We start from the raw sequence: 20000 nt of genomic DNA, 5'->3' as shown, positions 1-20000 counted from the left end.
GACGATCAGGGTAAGTAGTTAGCCATACGGCATCCACCAGATGGCCCAGTGCTTGTATGAGTTCTAGTGCGATTGGTCGCACTCGCCGTGAGCCTAGTCGATGGGCGATGCCAACGAATGGATTTGGCGTCTCATATAATCTTGGTCGATTTGACGCATAACGAGGTAGGGCTGCCTGCACACGCTTTGTACGTTCCAGTATTTCTTCATCAACAGCAAGCTCAACGTCGTGCAATGCAAGGACAGAATCTGTGTTGTAGACTTCATTTTCTAATGGATCGAATCGTGAGGACGGCATTGGCGAGGCAGTGACATTTGGAGACGCGACCCTGAGAGATGTGACAGGCGAAGACGCAGATCCCTCGGCGTCGGACGGAGGGTATAGAAAGTGGCTGTTACTCGGCGAGTGTGTTCTCTGGAGGTCGTCCAGTGGTTGTTGGGTTCTCAAGGCAAAAGTGTTGAGGGCAACGAGAGGAATCTTTTGCCCGCGTGGACTTGACCTTCCCGATCTTAAAGTCGAGGCGTTGAGCGGCGGAGCATGTACGGAATGTTCGATAGCCCAACTCTGCACAAGCATTTGTTAGCACTAGACGACATGTGGGTCACGATCGCGACTGACTCTCCACTTTGCCAATGCGGCCGCCTCCTTTGCCTTCCCATTTTGCGCGACCGCTGCGTCTCGAGCGACCGAGCCTTCTGCCCGTTGCTTTCCTGCTCTGTCCGTGTCCCTAGCATGGTTCGTTGAGGAAGCGGGAGACTGTGAGTCCTCGGACGCCCGGGCGGCGCGTAGAAGGGAGGCCGAGTCGTGGGGGTGTGGTGGATAGGTGGAGACGGAGCTGGGCGGGGGGCTGTCTGCGAGGGGGTGGGGCGTGGGCGCGGGGGAGTGCGCCCCTGTTGTGCCCGGGGAGGGCATCGCAGCTTGGACTAGGGGGAGGGGCGGGCGGGCGCAAGGGAAGGGGGCCGCTGTCCATGTGAGGGCGATTCTCGGCAGTGGAAAAGACAAACAGGGCGCACTAAAATAGTACACTTTTTATTTATTCGCTTCTCGCTGGCCGACGCCCGTTAATAAACCGGCAGCCGGCTAACAGAGTACTCGTAATCGAGCAATCGGTGCCTTCCGCTGTTTGTTCCCAACGAACGTCCGTGCGCGTGTAGGTCAGCCACTCAACATACATTAGGGGGTCTACGCTGCGCCCGCCACTTCCAGCCACACCCCGGCATCGCCCACCCCAAAGCCGTCCTTTCCAAACGACCCCCATCTCAGGCGAACATCCTCCCTTTTACAGCCTACTCGCAACTCGCCCGCGATGGTCCTCGCCCCGTCCTCTGTTGTCCACGTGCCCCAGTGGATCGGCATCGAGTTACGTGCCCCCATATCTTTATGCACCTGGATGGCATGGGATGGGCTACAACGCACTGCCGAAACGAGGCGCGAAACGCCAAAGGTGAGTGGAAGAATGGACGAGTGATATGGGAGGACCGAGCCTTGTGCGATGGGAAGAAGCGCCAAGTCGGGTGGGCCGTACCGCTGCGCAATCTCTGTTCATCGCTTCGTCAGCTTGCGGCCTGTCACACTGCATACTGCACTCCCTTGCACTGTACGCACCTTTGAAAATGGGACAAACAGGCCCATTGGGTTGTGCTTGGTAACCAGTATCTCCACCGAAGAAACATCTCCAAAGCGATCTGTTCGGCAAGGTGTACTCCAAATACCATGTGGCCCACAATGTCTTGTCCATCTGACACAATGATCTTCCGGAATTGTGCAGAGCCGGGGTACAAATAACACGCAGGTGGTGGGGGCTGATGGAGGAAGCAACCGTCATCACGTCGATGTTTTCCATCGAGCCCTTTTCCAATAAACCTGTCTCGGAGAAGTTGTCTACTTGACCAACTTTGGCGCACAAGATGGAAAAAGAATCTTTAGACCCTACGCTCTCCTCTTCAAACAGCTTTTCGTCCCACCAGCCCATCTCGTTCACTCTACAAACAGAGACACCGAATTTGACCAAGATTGCCTTGACCCCTTTCGGCACATAGTATATGACGGCGTTATGAAACATCTCAATGTCTTTGATTGTCTTCTTATCTAGATGATCATCTGCTCACACATCAGGATCCCTATCATCTACGCCGACAAAAAGGCGACCAGAAGCGATAACTCACAATGATCACGGGATATAACCACAGCATGGACTTTGGGCAGATCCTTCACCTGGCAAGGGACGCCCAGACGACGTTTCGGCCCCATCCACGACACTGGCGAACATCTCTTTGAAAAGATGGGGTCGAAAAGCACGCCTATCGGCTCTTTCAACACGTCCCCATCCGCTCGTGGGAGCTGCAAGAATACACTCGCGTGGCCTAACCACATTGCCCTCGGATGTGGAGACAATACGGGGAATTTGAAGTTGGCCCTCTGCGTTTCGGGGATACGTTCAAGAGAAGGGACGTATGGACGATCAACAAGGCAGCGGAGTGAAATGGAAGCCCAGATGTCGGCTAGGGACGGTCGCTTGTAAGAAGGCAATGGGTTGGTATATCCCTCGTCGCTCATCTTGGAATCACCCGGTGGATGGACTATATATTAGCTCCTCTGATGATGTATCCTTCCCCCGTCTCTGAAACCGGTATTCCTCTATATTAGGTTTACCATATTGGGCCGAGTGTTGGTGAAGCGAGATTGGTTGAAAAAAAAAGGGGAGAGGTAAAGGAAGGGGGCTATTAGGGAGGTAGATGTAAGGAAGAAAAGTTCAATAGAGCCATGCGAACCTGCGTTTCAGTGGCCAATCGCACATTGGTCGGTATCCTTTATGTTACGCCAGCTTGCTGTTTCTGTGCGACAACGGTATTCATATTAATTAGAATATCCGGTATTATTCAAGAGCTGGATAAAAATAAAAGGTTAAGAGAAAGATACGTTAATGCGTATTTTCGTGTGTCGTATCGTTGCCAAGAGTATATCTAAGGAGAGGGGAAATATGAAGCTGGTGTTGTCATTCAAGCTGGAGGCCGGCGGATGGTCCGTATCATTATTAGAGACTCAGAGACATGATGTTATAAATAATATTCCATCAATGTGGTTTTCACCATACGCTACCTTGCTCAGACAACAAGATCAAGAGGATAACCCCATGATGGACTGAATCATTGTTTTGTCAAGCTCTAATAAGAAACACCTGCGAATTTCGTCCACCGTGATACGCGGTCATCACAATTTCGACTTATCTCGCCAATTATTACTTGATCGCGCTCGCGTCGCGTCGGGAAATTCACCTTCTTTATACACGCAGTGTCATCAGTAACCATCACCATAATCAACCAGCCGTAGCTTTGAGGTGTACAATGTCCAGCTCAAATAGACCTGTCCGGCCCTCCTATACTCTCAAGCTGGCCAACACAAAAAATGAAGTTGAAGCTTGCTATGACATCCGAATGGAAGGTGCGTCGGGCGTGTTTTTTTTTGTTTTTCTCGAGACGTCGATTAATCCCACAGGCGAGTTTTAAAAGGTCGCTGACAACGCTCTGTATATGGTACAGTCTTCTGTGTAGAGCAAGGGTTTACCGTTGAGGACGAAATGGACGAGTATGTAGTCCTATCTGGAGATCCAACTATCCGCGAGTGACGCACCTCGCTGATACCTAGGCGGTAATAGGTATGACCCTCACTCTTTCCATTTCCTGCTCACCATTCCCATCTCCTCACCCCCCGACGTCTCCACTTCTTCTCTTCCGCCAACAAACGATACACCTACTACGACTGAGAAGCCAATCGGGACTATTCGCTTCGTCCCGGGTAAAAGCAAACTTACGAGATTGGCGATTTTGAAAGACTATAGAAAATTTGGATTCGGAAGGGTGCTTGTTGAAGGGATGGAGAACTTTGTGCGCCAAAACGCAGTGAAGGAATCACTTGGTAAAATCATCGAAGAACAAGGTGAAAAGTGGATCACTATCAAATGTCATTCCCAAGTAAGTATCAGGTACTTTGTCCACTTGGGATGAGCTCCACCACTGACCATTTTTATAAATCAACAAAAGATACATGCTATCCCTTTCTATGAAAAGCTGGGATACGTCGCTAAAGGTCCTCAATTCGACGAGGATGGAGGTACGTTTCCAGCCAACGTTTCCCCCCATCGCCCATATAATGACATTGCTTTAGCGCCTCACCAACTCTTGGTTCATCGTCTGCAAGTCGACGACGACTACAAATCTGAATAGGTGGGAGACTCATATTTGCATGAAGATAGACCGATGTATACAGGATAAGAGATTATGATCTAGAAACAAGGAACAGGCATTCTATCCTCACAGTGACTTTAACATCAATGACAAACACCCTTGTTCACGTAGCTGGTCAGATCTTCTTTGCAAGCAACTTTTCCTTCTTCGCAGCTGCCTCCTGGGCCTTTTCTGTGTTTCGTAGACAATCATGAGCTCCGTACAATGTTTGTAGGGAAGGGGACTCACCCTCGGCTTCAGCTTTTCGTTGAGCAGCAGCTGCCTCTCGTCGAGCCCTGACTTCTTGCAATCGAGCCAAATCTGTTTTGGCTTCCATTGTTTTGCCTAGTAATAATTATCCGTGATCAGCTTATATGAAATCATCAGATTAACATGCTTCTCACCCTGGGCGTGGAGGTTCTGATATCTCTGTTCAGCAGCCTTCTTCTCTGCCGCCTCACTAATGACAAGGTGTTAGCACGATGTCCTTCCCAGTAACGATCGCATGACTCACCGCTCCTTTCTTGACATCTGAACGGGCTCGGCCTTCTTGGCCACTTTAGCCTTTCCTTTTGGTACGGGTGCAGGCATGACTTCCTCCTCGTCACTTTCACTTCCACTGTCCTCAGGCTCTTGGATAGTAACTTTCTTCTCACCCTGGGCCTTCTTCATGGCTTTCTTCTCTGCTCTGCTCATCCCGGGTTCTTGATCTTCATCATCGAGAGCAACAGTGTTTCCAAGCTTGAGGTTCAAGGCAGCCATCTCGGGAGCAAGCTGTTCATTTTGCTGGGCGGTTTCATCCTCAGATGACTCTTCTTCAGAAGATTCCTCCTCGGAAGATTCAGATACTGGCTTGTTAAATCTGGGATCGAGATCACGCGAAAAGTGTCGACCACCTCCCCGGGCAACCTTGAACTTGCTACAATTTCGAAGGAAAAGAAAAAGAAAAAAAATAGTGTCAATAAAAGTCCACCCAAAGGTACATAACTTCGAGTCAATGAAAAAAATCTCACCCTCGACCTCTAGAAGAAACACCGCCACCGCGACCCATTTTGATGATTTTAAGGTTGTGTGTAGAGTTGGTAATTTAAGAGAATCGCAAGCGCCTTTCGTACCGTCCAAGGGTTTTCTCGCGGTATAAGGTTGTCTATACAAGATAAACTTCTTCAGTCAATGCGATTTACTCTTGAGATGACCAAAGTTGTTGTTGAAAAAAGATCCTGAAGACGTGTGAGCGAATAGCTGCAACGGCTTTTGACCAGCAGAGCCAAGGATGTGCCTGAGGCGGTTAATGCCGTCAAACGTTATTTATTACAATAGTTAATTAGCAAGCACGGCCTGACGTCATCATCTTCTTCTGGCTTTTTTGTGCAGAACGAAGAATAGTAGTATCAGCACAAACAACACGTCCTAGGTATTATTACGCGTTGCCTGTGTGAACTCCTGGCCCGTAAGAGGGTTAATAAGGATTGGGAGGATGTTTTGAACTTCAGGTACCATTGTCATTATTATTCTGCATTTTGCCATCGTTGTGCGGTCAGAATACAGGGGCATCTTTGAGAAATATTCTTCCTTCCTCCGCAAGCACCCATTTGGCAACATTGTTGGCAGCCGCTACAACAGCTGACTTGGAAAGCTGGGGTGATACAGTGATATAAAGCTCAAACGGTTTCGTAGCCTGTGACTATTAGTTCTGCTCGATGAACCTGGGCAGGCGCTTACCCAAACAAGACAGGCTTCATGTTCTGTAGAGATGTAGACCAGTTTGAGGGCGGAAGCCTGTCCAGACTTGGCATGAACGGCATCGTGCAGCTTTTGGTAGGTCGTAACAAGTCTATAGCTCTGAGTTAGCCCACAAGTTCTTCAGGTTGTCGAGTCCGAGCTGACCGTTTCTGGTTTGTTGAACCATCCTCATAGGGAGCTTCCCATATGGGTTGAGTGATTTGAACATGTTGACGAGATTTGTAGATGAAATGGCGTAAGCCAGGACATCCCACAGAAGCTTATATGTGGATCAATTGTCATAACCAATTGGTCTAATCAACACTTACATATCGTATATGGGTGCAAAGGTATAGCTTCTTGTATTCTGCTGAGAGTTTTATCTTGTTCAAGCTTCTGCAGAAATATTAGCGATGCTATTTTTTCTCAAACACAGTTGACGTACCTCCAGAACCATATCCTTCCATACTCTGAGGTCTTCAAATGCTTCTCTATCTGCGCTTACGAATACCAGACCCACGTCCTCCAAAACGTAACTGATGTAAGCGTGAACAAATCCAGAAGGATTGAACTTGGGGAAGCAAATGGGAAGCCATGTTTCAGTGGTACGAAGTGCTGACGAAGAAGCGATCGTGTTCAGAAGCAAATGCAAATCTAACGGAAGCGGGCAATTAGCTTACACAGGTGAGGAGTGACAGGGAATAATACTGACCGGACGGATGTATTGAATGTTTTCTAGGTCGCAAGACAGTTACAATATGTCCACCTGCTATCAGAAGCACATATAACAAATCCTAAGAAAATTTGCTCAGTACAATGGATCTGAAACTGACGGCCAGTTGGTGAAACACGCACCTTGAATTTGGACGGAGGCATCAAGGCTGCCGCACTAGTATCTCTCAAAGCAGGAGCCATCCTGAGGGGCTGGAGAGTAGATGTAAGGAAACTGAAGTCATATTGCGAACAGTCGATCAGATTGCTCAAGAACGGCTCTGTCCCTATATACAATGTTAGCACTATTCCTCCTGTTTCACAACATAGTTCACCTTCCAATAACGTCGAGAGGTCGGCATTACTTCGTCTCTGGAATAGCCTGAGGAGTTGAGTGGAGGATACGACTGAAAGGATTTGGAGATGAATATATTCCAGTTGTAGCCGTAACTTGATATAGATCAGCTATGCGTAGCGGTGGCATGTGGTTGGGTATTTACAACATGCTCGGGTTCTCCCCAATCACTGACACAGAATAGATACAGCGGTGCTTTTAACAGAAATGCTACGCGATGGTTGCCTTTAATGATGTATCTAAAGACCAGGTCATTTACGACTTTGTGACACTACCTGACTGAGAACCTGCCTTAATCGATCATCATCGTCGGCAAAGATGGATATTAATGCTTGCGCGACACCCATGAGGTTAGTAACATCATCCTCAGAGGGGCGGGTATGTCTGTGTCATTTAGTTACGGCAGATCCGCATAAGCAGATAAGGTTAGAAAACCCACGAGCAGAAAACGGGTTTTCCAGCATTCGTTAAAACATAATACAATCGAGGCGAATAGGACATCTTGTCTGACTGTGTTATCAGAATTTGTAGATTTTCATCTGCTAGTCAAAGTTAGCCACAAACGATGAAAGATGGCCATGGCCTTGACATACTTTGTGAAAGCTTTTCCGATAGCCGACGGTGATCATGCCCTCCATAACCTTTATCCGCTGTAGTGCTCCTCCGCACAAGTTCTTTCAGTCCTTTTCTAGCATCTCCCGAAGGCAAAGCCATTTCCCCTCCAGCTCCCACAGTTTCAATCTCATTGCGATCATTCGATCGCTGCTTCTCCTTGCCCTTGATGGAGGACGCATCAGAAGGCAAACTTGTGTGGTCACTACCTCCATCAAGCTCATAATTATCCATTGGTGGTGTTATTTCTAAGACTTGAGTTTCACTATCGTTATGCTCTACACGAGCGTCGTCCAAGACCGAAGGTGCTCGACTTGATGAAGCTGTCGAGGCGCGTGCCCTTAACGCAGGACTACCTGCCGGTGCATTAAGAAGAGTATTATAAGGTAGTGCCGAAGGTAGAGACGAACGGTGTGATGGCGTGAGTTGCTTTGTGGGGCTGCTATGGGACAATAAGGCTTCGGCAGAAACCATTGATACTTGTGAGGTCGAGCGAGAGGGCGTCGCCGGCAGCGTCTGTTGTATAGGGCTAAACGGGAGTGATGTATTTGGCTCGCTTTCAGAAGTCATTTCGAACGTCGCAGATCGTGGGTTGATGATATAGCAAGTCAAGTTATAATCATGTAGTGCATTTATGCGAAAAGTATTCATGTCGTGATTATCCGTCGGTCGGTCGGTCGCTGTCTCCCGCGTAGTGGTGGAGGCAGTCACAACATTGTTGGTCCACGGCTTACGCCTCGGTATATGTACAACTGTTCCATACTGCTAACAACGCCGAATTTAGAAATATCTATAGCTGTTCGTGGCTGGTCTCAAAAGACGATCCAATCATGATAAAACGAGTGATGCATTCCAGAACAATGCAAACTGAAGAGATACAAGAAGGCTATCTAGTGATATGACAACCTAGCCTGGCTGCCAGCACGAAACAGCGCATTGCACAGATGAACCTTCATATCGTTGCCACGCTAGGTTGACAAACCCGCTGGAATATTGGAGGAGGGTGTGGGCATGACGCTTACCTTACTCTGATCACAAAGTGACTAGTCTCTGTGATAGCAGTCAGCAACTGACCATACAATAATGCGCCCGGGCTTGGAGAAGGCAAGATGTATGGAAGATTCAGATCACGATGAATTCACCAATTCCCTTTCCCCACCTACTTTTGTACACGAGGTGTTTAGCGCAGAGCGCACGGGATTAGGATCTGTCCGCCCATCGAAAGATTTTCATCACAATAGAAAGAAGGGGCAAAGCCGGTTTTTACAACTTACTCATGTGACTTGGCGCGGTGCCATGAAGAGGGATGACTCAAGAGCTTGAGATTCTACAGCTACTTAGAGTCAGCACTTCCATTATAATAATCCTAACAGGTAAGGAAGGAAGGTGTGGAAAGTAGGAGCGCTCAGTCAAGGCTGAAGTGTCACGCTAATCACGACGAATCGCCGGCGAATGAGGTAAAGTATGTATGGTATGTGGTTTATCTTCATAGCGCTCCATTGAACATGAGAAAGAGGGTAAGAAAAAACACTCACCCAGAGCCTATCAAGAAAGAACATCTGTTGAAGTAGCCGCGATCCTCATCTTATTGAGTAATCTGAAAAACACTATTGTTAGCACATGCAACTCTTCAGGCTGTCTATCACACAACAAGAAGGTGGTCAATGAAGTTCAGGTCATGTGTAATTAAGGTCCTCCAGCTGTCCGGTCCTACCCGGCGCACGTCCTGCCCTCTTACTCAAACCTAACTAAAGAGGTTCGAGGGACGACAGGGCTTTAGGAGTTGGATTGTTACGCTCATCCAAACGGGAAGGGAGGCAGAAGCGGGGATATTAATAGAATGTGACCCACATTAAGTAATCATGGTATTTGAGAAAAGACGAAACTTGAAGGATAGATGAGAAGGAGAAAGGTGATAGAGATGTTGGAGGAACTTTCATGATGAATTTTGTAATTTCGTTTGGTGCGGGAGACGCCTGATGTGTGATTGGCCAGTGATAAATTTGTTTCCGTGATTTCTGCAAGCTGCTGCAACGTCACCGCCGGCCGCCTTGTCTCCAATTCTCAACCGCTGCCTTTTTGTGGCTGCCATTTCATTGTTCATCTTTTTCCTTCCATCTTCCATCTTGCAACCCAAAATTTCCCCAAAACAACAGTCATGTCGTCACACAGAGGTCAACCCCTGTTTAGTGGTGGCATGTATGAGCTGCTCAATAAAGGCGCTGCCGAACATGAAGAAGTTGAGGAGGAGGAGGAGGCCCCTGTAGAGACGTGAGTTGGCGCCTCCTGCTTTCGCGAGATCCAAGCTGAACCAATTTGCCCACAGTTCTCCCGAAAATCCTTCCGGGTCTCAAAGTCAAACTGCTACGTTGTCCAAGTCTGCACGAAAGCGGCTGGCTCGACAAGCTTCCAAGGGCCTGGACGGAAAATCAAAGTCCAACAAGCAGTCAGGTTCCGAAACCGAAAGCCCTGGTACTCCTTCAGTCCCTGGCGCGGAGGAATTTCCAGAGACGAATATAGAAGCTCCTATCCCTCAAGAAGCGCCTAAGCAACAGGCTTCTAGTCCGGCGAAGACTGAACTCGAACATTCTACCACCAGTCCTTCCCAAATTCCCGCCTTAGAGAAGCAGATTCCCGACATCGCTCCCAAGAAGACTAAGCCTGTTACCGCGGTCCCTGAGAAAAAAGAGGAAAATAAGGAACAGAAGAAGGAGACTCCCAAGAAGGCCGACGCTGCCCGCTCTTCTAGCCCCCCTTCTTCAAACTTCTCTCCTTCCCTGCCGGCTACTCTTCCTCAACCGACTGGCAATGCTCTCCCTGCCAACAGGAAAAGGAAGACTCCTCAAGACTTTACACCCGCTGGTCCTGGAAACGTCATGAACTCTGCTAGCCCTAGCAAGATTGCTGTCAAGTTTGAGGATGGTCTTGCTCCCGGCGAGGGCAAGGAAGGCGAGAAAACCATTGCTCCCAAGAAAAATCGCAACATGATTGAGAGGACGATCTGGACCTTTATCATGATCGGCGGCTTCATCGGTAGGTCTTTACCTTACCCTCCAAATTCCATGCTCAGAGTTTTTTTGCAGTTCTTCTCTGTATGGGTCACCCCTACATGATCCTTCTCGTCATGTTGTGTCAAACGCTTGTCTACAATGAGGTCACTGCTCTTTTCGACCTTCGTGACCGTGAGTTATTGACATAATCGTGTAATATAATGTCATCTGATGACTGGAACGTAATTCAGACGGTGGTTCCAAGGCTGCTACTCCTGGAGAGCAAGGCGACAGCTGGAACAAGACTATCAACTGGTCTGTAATACCCAACAATTCCTTTCTTATTAATACTAAACAGTTCTGTCAGGTATTTCTTCGTCGTGGCCAACTACTTCCTCTACGGCGAATCTATTATCTATTACTTCAAGCACATTGTCTTTGTGGACGCTTATTTCATCCCCTTTGCTCGCAACCACCGATTTATTAGCTTCATGCTTTATGTTGTTGGTCAGTATCCTTTCTCTTGATGACTGGCGCATGCCACTGACTTGTCTTAAAGGCTTTGTTGGGTTCGTCGCAAATCTCCAGAGGCAGTACCTTCGTCAGCAATTTGCTCTCTTCTGTTGGGTCCATATTTCACTCTTGCTCATTGTGGTGTCTAGGTGAGTCTTGGTTTTCATGATTCTTCTCCAGATAACTGACCCTGATAGCCATTTCATCGTGAACAACATTCTCGAAGGTTTGGTGTGGTTCTTCGTTCCTGCATCCTTGGTCATCTGTAACGATGTTATGGCATACGTTTGCGGTGCGTGTCCTGTCTTTGACTGTTCTATCCCAGTTGCTAATGTACACGTACGTACTTGTAGGCAAGCTTTTCGGTAAGACTCCTCTGATCAAGTTGAGTCCTAAAAAGACTGTCGAAGGCTTCGTGGGCGCTTTCATCTGCACTCTTTTGTTCGGCATTGCTGTGAGTCTTCGATATTGCTTTCAGGCTTGGCAGTGCATTTACCATGACGTTCAGTGGGGTACATTCTGGATGCGATATCCTTACATGATCTGCCCCGCCCGTGATCTTGGTACCAATGTCTTCTCTCAGGTGACTTGCCGACCCAACCCTGTCTTTATGTGGCACAGTTTCGAGTTTACCGGTGTCGCCAGGCAAGCTCTTCAGACTATCGTAAGCGTCATTCTGCCATTAAGATTTTTTTCGGGCCATTGCTCATTCTTTTAATGTAGCTCGGCCACCCCCCACCTTCCATCCCCTACGCTCCCTTCCAAATCCACTGTCTCGTTATGGCCACCTTCGCCTCTTTGGTGGCTCCCTTTGGCGGCTTTTTTGCTTCCGGCTTTAAGCGAGCTTTCAACATCAAGGACTTTGGTCACTCTATCCCTGGACATGGTGGTATGACTGACCGAATGGACTGCCAGTAAGTGTTGGGCAGTTTGTGGTTGTTGTGTAGATGCTCACGAGCATTGCTGCAGGTTCATGATGGGTCTTTTCTCTTACGTTTATTACAGCTCACTCATCCGAGTACGTTAAACTGAATTCATCTTCTTCTGACGCTTATGCTTATTTTCTGTTTCTAGATCCAAAACGTGACTGTCGGTGGAATCATGCAGGCTGTAGTCACTTCCTTGACCCAGCCTGAGCAAATTGAGCTTTTGTATGATTTGAAGAGGTTCTTGGCTGGGCAAGGAGTCAAGGTCTAAATACCTTTCTTGTTGAGAGGTGGTGATGGAAGAGTTAATTAAAAAGGGATAATGTGAATACATCAGCATCAAGACACCATTTTGTCTTCATACCGAATGCATAACGGATGTGGTTGCAATCTTTGATTCCTGTAGTGATCCATATCACAGCAATTGCACTAACTGTACTACTTGTGCATATATCGTAGGCCAATACTAGATCATGGCCTCGTGTGAGTTTCTCGGCAGTTGGCAGTATGATTCTTGGCTCAGTCCCAAACGCCAGTGTTTTGGGCATGTTTTTGTTTGTTTGTTCCTTCCGTCAGACGCGCGCTATGCTTGGTTCTTCAATTATCATTCTTCGCCCAGTTCTCTGTCATTTCTTATCCATCCACCCAACCTTCTCCCATGCCGACACCCCCTCTCCCTCTCTTCCACCAGCTTCTCACTGCTCTCCACATCCCTATTAACCCGCCCTCGCTCGCCGCTATCCCGCCCTCGCTCCTCCTCCTCACCCTTGAGACCATCCTCAATACCCGTCTCCCTCTTCCACACTCTACCCGGCTATGTCAAACATCCGGCGACGAACTCGTAGTCATCAAATGTGTCCTTGGGGTTTTGGCGGATGATATTCTAGGGATGGACCTGTCCGTGGTCGATCCGGTGAATGTGGTGCGGGGAAGGGAGCATGAGATGGCGGTTATGATCATGGCGTTGGTGGTTGCTGCCAGACGTCGCGGGGTTCATATCACGCTTCCTCCACCTGCAAAAGGAGATAGGCGAGGCGATTCGAGGCTGGGAGTAGAAAAGGTATCGTCATGGCTGGATGATGATGAGGAAGACTGGGAGGAATCGGCATCATTACGCTCAGCCCTGCCACCACCTATACTCCCCGACATAAGCCTGTCCTCATCAGAGACATCCGTTTTGGATACTTCTGCTGGTACATCATTTACTATGCAGCTACCAGACGACGAGTTTCCGTATCTAAAAGTTACTCCTGATAAGCGAGATTACGGGCGGACACAAGAAGGGTTTGTGACCCCTATTATGAATAGGACAGGCGTTTCAAAAGCACATCGCCTATCATCCCCTTCGCGACAGATGATAACGCCGTCAACTGGGTCAAAAGGAAATGCCAGCGCTCGGTCGCCGTCTCTAGAATCTAGCGAGGAGCAAGGAAGTGGCAGAACTGTGCTGCAATACATGCTGGATGAACTGGGACTTGGTCTAGGTGGTTAACGAGTAAGTCATTATTGCCTTTTTTCTTTACTTAAATGTCATGCTATGCTATTACTATGCTAATGTTTTGCGTTTGACTCAAGGTCTCCTCATATTCCCCATGACTTTGCCTAGCGCCCCGCCTTTAATCACTTTTTGGGCGTGCCTAAAAGTTAGACTTGTGCGGACACCCCTCTCTTTCACCCATACTCCTCCATTCCGAAGACTTTCCATCACTGCAGGGTCGCCCAGTAATTCCGCATTGGCAACAGCTACCACATCTCCATCATCCGCACCCCCGGCCATCACTGAGTCCTGCGTCTTCGCCGCTATTGCGTGTAGATGCGAGGTGTACAGTGATGAGGAGAGAATGAGGAGTGATCGTGGAAGGACGAGTAAATGGGCCAGGGGTACGGCCGCGACTGCGCGAGCGCAACTTCCGGAGTCTTTGTCTGTGGAAGAAACGGTGGCAACCATGGGAGGTGATGGGGAGGTACTAGATATGTAGTGGTGGAGGTCAAGCACGGTATGGGAGCCGAGGGAGATGGTGGCAACAAGGGGTTGGAATGCAGGTCCATCTTCATGTGGCTAGCGGTCGTGTTAGAGCGAAACCGAGAGAGAGCGTTAGGAAGGTCTCACAGCGATTCCTTGGCCTGGGTTATACTCATTGACGAGTACCTGAATCACGAATCAGTACTCCAAATAGATGTTTATTTGACAGGGAGATGGCGTACCTGATTGATATCCAGCCTGGGGCCATCCGGTGAAGCTAATTTCAAAAACTTTCCTATACGACTGATGATATCTGGACTGTCAATTTATATTGAACATTGCGTGAGCGGATGTAACGCGTTGATAAGTAGACGATATATCGACAAATAGTTCACTCACAATTTGGTAAGGAAATCGGGCAGGGCTTCCGGTAAAAGGACACCTGTTTTAGACATGGTACCGCCTGCATGTCGCTGAGTCAGCATCCATGCCTTGTACTACTGACAATTACGAACCCCAGTACTGTAGTCTAATCGAAATATCTGATCAGCAAAGCAACACTGCCTAGTAGACGGATAATCACCTTCTTCCTGTGCCCACTGTCTTCCATTTGGGCTGTGGGCTTTGTCCAATCTTCTTGATGAGATACTGTTCCTCTTCCTCTGTGATGAAGTCAGGTATGCTGTGGACGGCAGTCAGTGGGGGACAATTGTTGGCGGAGGAACAGATTGTTACTAGTAGGCAGCCGGGGGGACGTTATTAACCTGCCACTGGGCGAGTGCTGGGGGGGCGGGGGGTGAGGTGGACATCGCGAGGTGGATATAGCAGAGTGAAATATATACAGTGCTATGGTCATAATAATCATAGTAATATAAGTAGTGGACTTCCAATCGGCCATCGCCGACAAAGGACTAATGACGTGTTGCCGACGGAAACAAACAAACAAATCTGTTCCCGCCGCGCCATCATACACTATCGTTTCCACCACACTCTTCGCCTCTCACCACATCTTTTCCTGCCACCGATCATGGAGTAAGTCAGGTATAAAATGTGATATCCTTTGCTCAAGTTACTATCATAGAGAATTTATCTACCAAAATATCGTCCCCTGGCTCCCCAAAGATGCTCAGGAACTCTTGTTCAGCCCGCCAACGTTCTCAGATCCCTCCTCATTCTTGCCCCTTTTCCGACTCATTAGCCCCTACGTCGGCTATTTCATCATCTTTGTAGCTTTCATCATCGTTTGGTCCACAGTCTCCAGCATATTTGGCTACTTTTCTCGTTTCTTACGCATCTCTTTACGCCTTGCCCCGCTGGTGGGGATAGCTGCGTGGATAATGCAGGCTTCAGGACAGGGAAGCATGGGAGAGTTGATGGAGCTTGCCAAGCAATGGTCAGGCCTGGCTCCTGCTGATAATGGTGCCAGGGGAGCTCAAGCGAGCCCGGGTATTGCCTACCTGTCAAGCTTGTTCTCAGGAAATCAGGATGGTAGCAGTACTAGCAAAGGGAAGAAGAAGGCTACCCCTCGATCGAAGTACTCCACTCGGTCTTCAACAAAAGATAAGGCTTTCGGACAGCGCGGAGGAGCTTCGAAGCCTGCTCCAGATAGTGGTGCCGACTTCATCTCCTCTTTGCTCAGTTCTGCTGTCGGCAATGGTGGCGAAGAACGCGCTGCTAGCTCATGGCAAAATATGGTCCAAGATTATGTCAAGCAATCTGTACTCAAGGCATCACATCTGGACTGGTTGTTCACCCCATCAGAAAAGAAGGATATAAAGAAGCAAGCGGGGACGCGGTAATGGGTAAAATTTTGAGTCGTATAGCAGCTGCTGAAGTGAGCACAGACTTTTGAATCGATACGAATCAATCGCTTATGATATAATATGCCCTCTTTGTAGAAGCGAATCTGTACTAGGTTTGGTTCATTGACTAGCTTTTATACATGGAACTTTTAGTGCACATCCTGTGCCCCTATGAGATAGGGTGTGAGAGTATTCGTCTGCGATGTTTTGGCCAAAAGCACCTTCTCTTGAAACGGTTCTGTTTCCAACAGCCAGCTCAAAACATCCATAGGCTCGCTGACCACAATTGATGGAATCTCGGCATGACCACTCGATCTCCTCCCATGTTCTTGTTCAGCCTATCACTATAAAAGGCTATTAAGAAAATCACTGTCTATCCAACAATGAGTGACCTTGGGTCCATTTATTTCAAGTTCAAAGGTCAAAGGAGACCGAATACAAGTAAAAATCCACCCCCGCCTGGTCCATGTCATCACCACGTCATCTAACAATAGGCTTCATGTTGCTGGTCTCATTAGCATGAATGGTATGAGAAATAAGGGAGACGACCATAAATACGATGGTAGAGCACCTGTCGTCAATCTTGCGGAGGATGAGATTCGAGAAGTAAGGCTTTCGGATTAAAATCTCTGTGTCAGCACCGACTTTAAAGGAGTTTGGAGGGAGGATAGATGGTGTCCATCGCTTGATATTGAGACTTATTGGGACCCCCCAGAGAAGAGAATGGATCGTTTTCGACGTGAAGCAAAGGTGCTATCAAAAAGCAGATGCTCACAAACACCCTCAACATGATTTCTACTGCCAATATCAAAGTCATACGGTCAAGGGAGAAGTCAAAGCAAGGTTCACGAGCTACAAAAGCAAGTGCTTACTGATCTATTATTCGTTCTTCTCATTGGGATGGTGTCGTGGGTTAAGGGCCAGGTAGGCTGGTTAAGAAGTAGCATCTGGTGAGGTATTTGGGGTGGTTCAGCATCTCGAGTACGAGCTACACTCCTTCTATTTCTATATACACTAACAGGATCACTATTTATGCTACTAGCTATTATGGTAATTTATTACAATGTAGGTACAACAGATTTTAATGTACTATCACTTAATGATTTTAGTGCTGGAGCTCAAAAGAAGATTCTCCCTTAGGAAACTAAGACAATTTGCAGCCAAGTTCAGTCGAGTATTAATACGACTGAAAAGGGCGCAGATTGTCAAAGTGACGTTGGATGAGGGTTCTCATCGAAAAGCGAAGGTGTGGCGTGTTCTAGACAAGTAAAGAACCTAAAGGAACTGAAGTATAGCTAGTGTACAACATACGCTCTAAGTGTCTCATTTTGTTACACATCCAGCACAGTCCATCGTCTATCCAGATCTATCAATATTCACTCCGACCGTGTTCTCAAACAGAAGCAGTATTTCTTCGATCTAAATGCATCTCTCTTTACAGATGGAATGTCCGGAGAACCAAGCGAAGAAACTCAACATGACAAAGAAGCGTGGTGGAATAAAGATGTCGGCATTACAAGATCTGTTTAGAAATATAAAAAGTGTACCAGTACAGTAGATGCGACCACCTGATATATCCCGGCGCGTTTCAACACTTCGCTCATTGATTACCTTCCTCTTTCTTCCACTCGTCGATGGTATTACACCCCTCCTCTTTAACCACTTCCCACGTCTTTTGAACATGCTCAAATTTGGTATGCACCCCACCCATAGCAAACCTGATGCACGTAACACTATTCCCATTGCTGCTCTTCAAGGCAGTTTGTGTCAAAAACACATCCTTTCGTGCGTCTAGGCGGTTGTAAAGCCGTTTATTGAGATTGTTAAGAGTCTCTGCTGACAGCTGTGTGGTATGTCCTGGTACCAAACGAAAGACTAGAAGAGCAAGGGCGGGCTCGGTGACAAGTTCGAAATCGGGAGACGCGCGGACTATAGAAGCGAGCTTCTGGCATTGCTCGATACCCTATAATGAATGTAATCAGCTTCAAATTTCTGGAAAATCCCAATAGAGGGGTTGATCTGCCGTACCCGGGTCAAGTGACGCTGGAAACCTTCAACACCATAACTTCTCAGGATAAACCATATTTTGAGACTCCTGAACCTCCTCCCCAGAGGAATTTGCCAGTTACGGTAGTCAATTACCTTCCCAGTATCCGCCTCTTTGCTTCTTAAATAGAGCTTTTACAGCAGTCAGTCACACGTTGGTATAGTCAATTGAAGAGGGCTTACAGGAGTCACGTCGAATGTTTGCGTTAAGTCATGTCGGTCCTTGACAAACAGAAGTGCTGCAAACGTTAAGTAAGATATGCGACAATTAGTTGAAAGTGTACATACTCGCATCGAATGTCGTCAAACCCCATTTATGAAGGTTGGTAGAGACGGAATTGGCATACTCGTTGACCTCGGCAAGTCGAAGCTGGTCTCGGCACTCTGGAAGTGCATATGCAACGCCTGCCCACTGTTATCAAATCAGTAACTTGTGTTGATAACATCAAGGACCAAGACTACTGACTGCAGCGTCGATGTGTAAGAACATGGTAGGATAATCCTTTACTAAAATTGCAGTCAGTACTTGTCGTGGCAAAGGGATTATTTCACATACAGACTTGTCCGATCTCAGCAATTCTATCTACAGCGCCAGATGAAGTTGTTCCCACAGTGCCAACTTTCAAACAGTGTCAGCTCAACTCTGCCATAGTCGGTGGTTGCTTGTATGTCTCACTGGCAAGGAAAGGGATCAACCCAGCTGCGACGTCGGTTTCAATTGCTGCTCGCAGAGCATCCCCTCTAAGAGCATACTCGTCTTCTGCAGTCACCGGCACTGCTCGGAAAGGAAGGCCCAGAAGAATCGCAGCCTTGAAACAACGGATAACTGTCAGCGGATAATCAGATGAGGCGCTGGCGGACATACCTTGGCACCAATGCTATGAGTTTGTGTGCTCCCATAGATGACCAGTTTTTGCCCATACTTCTGTCTCACATCTTCGGGAATTTCAATATCCTCATTGGCTACCGCGTTGGCGTCTTTGGAGAGGATTCTTAACACCCTCTCCCGAGCAGCCATTGCAGCAGTCAAAGCAGCCTCCGATGCGGATCCCTATACAACCATCATTGAGCATGGATAGTCTCCTTTTCAAGCGCCAGGTCATACCATTATCACACCTCCGCCAACTTTCGAATCAGTCCAGAAGGCCGAGGAGAGCCCCAAGATCTTGGCTACCCAATCAACGACGACTTGCTCCAGTTCGGTGCAAGCTGGGGAGCAAATCCACTAGACTTAAGGAGTGAGCTGTGGTACACTAACTGAGATTATCAGAAAACTCACGTTGAAACCAGGGTTACTGACACTAGCTGCATAAAGATCAGCAAGCATACCCTCAAACGTTGTGTTTGAAGGAAAGTAAGCAAAGAAATTGGGTGATTGCCAGTGGGTGATACCTGGAAGCTCATTATTAGGTTTTGGGAGGTCGTGAGGGTAACAAATGAGGAAGACCTGCCAGGAAGGATATCATTTTGAAAAGCGGCTGTTATCTGCTCAAACGGCTCCCCCTTGACTGGCGCCTCTGCTACAAATTCAAGCAGGCAAGGCGTTAGATGGCGAATTTCATGCTTGAGGCGGACCAGCTCTTTTACGCACATGGCAATTTTTCTAAGAGGTATCCAGGTTCAACTTCAGCTTTGACTGGCTTTTGGGAGAGCTGCTCATAGTAATTACAGATAGCGTCAACAGCCGCATATCCTGGTTGGGTAGTTAGTATGCAAGAGTCAGAAGCATCGCCTTGCATACGTAAACAACAGAGGCCTACCTGCTTTCCGAAACCTATCGGCAAAAAGTCCAGCAAAGTCAGATGGATACATTTATGCCTCCTGTCACACCCGAGCTCACTCTTCAATGTCCATGATGTCGTGTCGTAGATAGTAAGTCGCGTCCTGGAGTTGATTTCTTTGATGTTTCACTACCGACCCTTTGGAGCCGAAACGGGGTTGTTGGTTGATTGATCGACGGTTGCCGGGCTGAAGGAAAGGAGGGCGTGAAGAAGCTAGCGGGAGGAACGAACGGGGGAAAGGAGGGGACGGAGAGTCGGAGAGTCGACCATCTCAAGGGGAGAGACTCCCAGTCAGTCATTAGGCCCGACAAAAGCCCCTGAATGAACGGACATAAAACGCGGCGGACATATCCGA

The 20000-nt window shown here is 47.9% G+C and overlaps 10 protein-coding genes across 10 annotated transcripts in view; 4 read left to right on the top strand and 6 right to left on the bottom strand.

Moving 5' to 3' along the window:
• CND01040 (hypothetical protein) overlaps positions 1–846 on the bottom strand; it is a 1986-nt gene extending 1140 nt beyond the window's left edge. The window contains exons 1-2 of the mRNA XM_024656960.1: positions 620–846; positions 1–565 (exon numbers count right to left, since the gene is read on the bottom strand). The exon at positions 1–565 is cut by the window's left edge and continues 385 nt beyond it. Coding sequence (XP_024512687.1) covers positions 1–298 — 298 coding nt within the window. The 5' untranslated portion in view covers positions 299–565; positions 620–846. The remainder of the gene's footprint in view (positions 566–619) is intronic.
• Positions 847–1134: 288 nt separating this feature from the next.
• On the bottom strand, positions 1135–3057 carry CND01030 (conserved hypothetical protein). Its single transcript, XM_024656959.1, has one exon. The coding sequence runs from the start codon at positions 2061–2063 to the stop codon at positions 1407–1409; it is 657 nt and encodes a 218-aa protein (XP_024512809.1). The 5' UTR covers positions 2064–3057; the 3' UTR covers positions 1135–1406.
• Positions 3058–3287: 230 nt separating this feature from the next.
• CND01020 (hypothetical protein) lies at positions 3288–4684 on the top strand. Its single transcript, XM_024656958.1, has 5 exons — positions 3288–3442; positions 3541–3586; positions 3657–3972; positions 4042–4111; positions 4166–4684. The coding sequence occupies exons 1-5, from the start codon at positions 3346–3348 to the stop codon at positions 4222–4224; spliced, it is 588 nt and encodes a 195-aa protein (XP_024512791.1). The 5' UTR covers positions 3288–3345; the 3' UTR covers positions 4225–4684.
• Positions 4214–5401, bottom strand: CND01010 (hypothetical protein). The gene is made up of 5 exons (XM_024656957.1): positions 5238–5401; positions 4739–5143; positions 4629–4684; positions 4474–4569; positions 4214–4416 (listed from the first exon to the last, which is right to left on the bottom strand). Exons 1-5 carry the CDS (start codon positions 5273–5275, stop codon positions 4361–4363), a joined length of 651 nt encoding a protein of 216 aa, XP_024512688.1. The 5' UTR covers positions 5276–5401; the 3' UTR covers positions 4214–4360.
• Positions 5402–5718: 317 nt separating this feature from the next.
• Positions 5719–8237, bottom strand: CND01000 (protein-vacuolar targeting protein, putative). Its single transcript, XM_570314.2, has 12 exons — positions 7606–8237; positions 7452–7551; positions 7304–7396; positions 7158–7251; positions 6993–7107; positions 6802–6944; positions 6659–6740; positions 6392–6600; positions 6276–6342; positions 6112–6226; positions 5947–6058; positions 5719–5902 (listed from the first exon to the last, which is right to left on the bottom strand). The coding sequence occupies exons 1-12, from the start codon at positions 8192–8194 to the stop codon at positions 5762–5764; spliced, it is 1860 nt and encodes a 619-aa protein (XP_570314.1). The 5' UTR covers positions 8195–8237; the 3' UTR covers positions 5719–5761.
• A 1497-nt stretch (positions 8238–9734) lies between these two features.
• CND00990 (phosphatidate cytidylyltransferase, putative) lies at positions 9735–12430 on the top strand. The gene is made up of 12 exons (XM_570424.1): positions 9735–9895; positions 9951–10657; positions 10708–10806; positions 10866–10929; positions 10982–11121; positions 11174–11276; positions 11325–11419; positions 11481–11581; positions 11636–11791; positions 11851–12041; positions 12097–12145; positions 12202–12430. Exons 1-12 carry the CDS (start codon positions 9783–9785, stop codon positions 12322–12324), a joined length of 1941 nt encoding a protein of 646 aa, XP_570424.1. The 5' UTR covers positions 9735–9782; the 3' UTR covers positions 12325–12430.
• Positions 12431–12625: 195 nt separating this feature from the next.
• On the top strand, positions 12626–14383 carry CND00980 (conserved hypothetical protein). Its single transcript, XM_570690.2, has 2 exons — positions 12626–13548; positions 13629–14383. The coding sequence occupies exon 1, from the start codon at positions 12712–12714 to the stop codon at positions 13543–13545; it is 834 nt and encodes a 277-aa protein (XP_570690.1). The 5' UTR covers positions 12626–12711; the 3' UTR covers positions 13546–13548; positions 13629–14383.
• On the bottom strand, positions 13480–14851 carry CND00970 (conserved hypothetical protein). Its single transcript, XM_024656956.1, has 7 exons — positions 14752–14851; positions 14600–14698; positions 14532–14545; positions 14416–14479; positions 14259–14334; positions 14164–14202; positions 13480–14112 (listed from the first exon to the last, which is right to left on the bottom strand). The coding sequence occupies exons 1-7, from the start codon at positions 14823–14825 to the stop codon at positions 13624–13626; spliced, it is 855 nt and encodes a 284-aa protein (XP_024512807.1). The 5' UTR covers positions 14826–14851; the 3' UTR covers positions 13480–13623.
• Positions 14852–14963: 112 nt separating this feature from the next.
• CND00960 (expressed protein) lies at positions 14964–17250 on the top strand. Its single transcript, XM_024656955.1, has 3 exons — positions 14964–15048; positions 15098–15850; positions 15915–17250. The coding sequence occupies exons 1-2, from the start codon at positions 15044–15046 to the stop codon at positions 15813–15815; spliced, it is 723 nt and encodes a 240-aa protein (XP_024512689.1). The 5' UTR covers positions 14964–15043; the 3' UTR covers positions 15816–15850; positions 15915–17250.
• CND00950 (Aromatic-L-amino-acid decarboxylase, putative) overlaps positions 17235–20000 on the bottom strand; it is a 2775-nt gene continuing 9 nt past the window's right edge. Inside the window, exons 1-14 of the mRNA XM_570400.2 lie at positions 19705–20000; positions 19625–19638; positions 19456–19557; positions 19316–19384; positions 19144–19256; positions 18970–19089; positions 18730–18915; positions 18541–18673; positions 18421–18483; positions 18331–18371; positions 18153–18276; positions 18048–18103; positions 17847–17996; positions 17235–17781 (exon numbers count right to left, since the gene is read on the bottom strand). The exon at positions 19705–20000 is cut by the window's right edge and continues 9 nt beyond it. Coding sequence (XP_570400.1) covers positions 17419–17781; positions 17847–17996; positions 18048–18103; positions 18153–18276; positions 18331–18371; positions 18421–18483; positions 18541–18673; positions 18730–18915; positions 18970–19089; positions 19144–19256; positions 19316–19384; positions 19456–19557; positions 19625–19638; positions 19705–19718 — 1548 coding nt within the window. The 5' untranslated portion in view covers positions 19719–20000 and the 3' untranslated portion in view covers positions 17235–17418. The remainder of the gene's footprint in view (positions 17782–17846; positions 17997–18047; positions 18104–18152; positions 18277–18330; positions 18372–18420; positions 18484–18540; positions 18674–18729; positions 18916–18969; positions 19090–19143; positions 19257–19315; positions 19385–19455; positions 19558–19624; positions 19639–19704) is intronic.

Source organism: Cryptococcus neoformans (genome assembly GCF_000091045.1).
Source record: "Cryptococcus neoformans var. neoformans JEC21 chromosome 4 sequence".
Taxonomy (NCBI): Eukaryota; Fungi; Basidiomycota; class Tremellomycetes; order Tremellales; family Cryptococcaceae; genus Cryptococcus; species Cryptococcus deneoformans.
Note: the sequence above shows the minus strand (reverse complement) of the source record. Positions and strands in the feature narration are given on the sequence as shown.

What these genes read in the sequence shown, in the direction of transcription:
- CND01030 (XM_024656959.1), bottom strand. Translation starts at nt 2,063, where the DNA reads ATGTTTCATAACGCCGTCATATACTATGTGCCGAAAGGGGTCAAGGCA.
- CND01020 (XM_024656958.1), top strand. Translation starts at nt 3,346, where the DNA reads ATGTCCAGCTCAAATAGACCTGTCCGGCCCTCCTATACTCTCAAGCTG. An exon ending in CTATGACATCCGAATGGAAG is followed by an intron (nt 3,443 to 3,540) that starts GTGCGTCGGGCG and finishes TATATGGTACAG; the next exon opens with TCTTCTGTGTAGAGCAAGGG. An exon ending in GTTGAGGACGAAATGGACGA is followed by an intron (nt 3,587 to 3,656) that starts GTATGTAGTCCT and finishes AGGCGGTAATAG; the next exon opens with GTATGACCCTCACTCTTTCC.
- CND01010 (XM_024656957.1), bottom strand. Translation starts at nt 5,275, where the DNA reads ATGGGTCGCGGTGGCGGTGTTTCTTCTAGAGGTCGAGG. An exon ending in GTTTCTTCTAGAGGTCGAGG is followed by an intron (nt 5,144 to 5,237) that starts GTGAGATTTTTT and finishes TCGAAATTGTAG; the next exon opens with CAAGTTCAAGGTTGCCCGGG. An exon ending in CAGATGTCAAGAAAGGAGCG is followed by an intron (nt 4,685 to 4,738) that starts GTGAGTCATGCG and finishes CCTTGTCATTAG; the next exon opens with TGAGGCGGCAGAGAAGAAGG.
- CND01000 (XM_570314.2), bottom strand. Translation starts at nt 8,194, where the DNA reads ATGACTTCTGAAAGCGAGCCAAATACATCACTCCCGTTTAGCCCTATA. An exon ending in TTTGCACCCATATACGATAT is followed by an intron (nt 6,227 to 6,275) that starts GTAAGTGTTGAT and finishes TCCACATATAAG; the next exon opens with CTTCTGTGGGATGTCCTGGC. An exon ending in ATGAAGCCTGTCTTGTTTGG is followed by an intron (nt 5,903 to 5,946) that starts GTAAGCGCCTGC and finishes TAATAGTCACAG; the next exon opens with GCTACGAAACCGTTTGAGCT.
- CND00990 (XM_570424.1), top strand. Translation starts at nt 9,783, where the DNA reads ATGTCGTCACACAGAGGTCAACCCCTGTTTAGTGGTGGCATGTATGAG. An exon ending in TGGAACAAGACTATCAACTG is followed by an intron (nt 10,930 to 10,981) that starts GTCTGTAATACC and finishes CAGTTCTGTCAG; the next exon opens with GTATTTCTTCGTCGTGGCCA. An exon ending in CTTCATGCTTTATGTTGTTG is followed by an intron (nt 11,122 to 11,173) that starts GTCAGTATCCTT and finishes CTTGTCTTAAAG; the next exon opens with GCTTTGTTGGGTTCGTCGCA.
- CND00980 (XM_570690.2), top strand. Translation starts at nt 12,712, where the DNA reads ATGCCGACACCCCCTCTCCCTCTCTTCCACCAGCTTCTCACTGCTCTC.
- CND00970 (XM_024656956.1), bottom strand. Translation starts at nt 14,825, where the DNA reads ATGTCCACCTCACCCCCCGCCCCCCCAGCACTCGCCCAGTGGCAGGTT. An exon ending in GTCCCCCCGGCTGCCTACTA is followed by an intron (nt 14,699 to 14,751) that starts GTAACAATCTGT and finishes TGCCGTCCACAG; the next exon opens with CATACCTGACTTCATCACAG. An exon ending in CCAGGCTGGATATCAATCAG is followed by an intron (nt 14,203 to 14,258) that starts GTACGCCATCTC and finishes TTCGTGATTCAG; the next exon opens with GTACTCGTCAATGAGTATAA.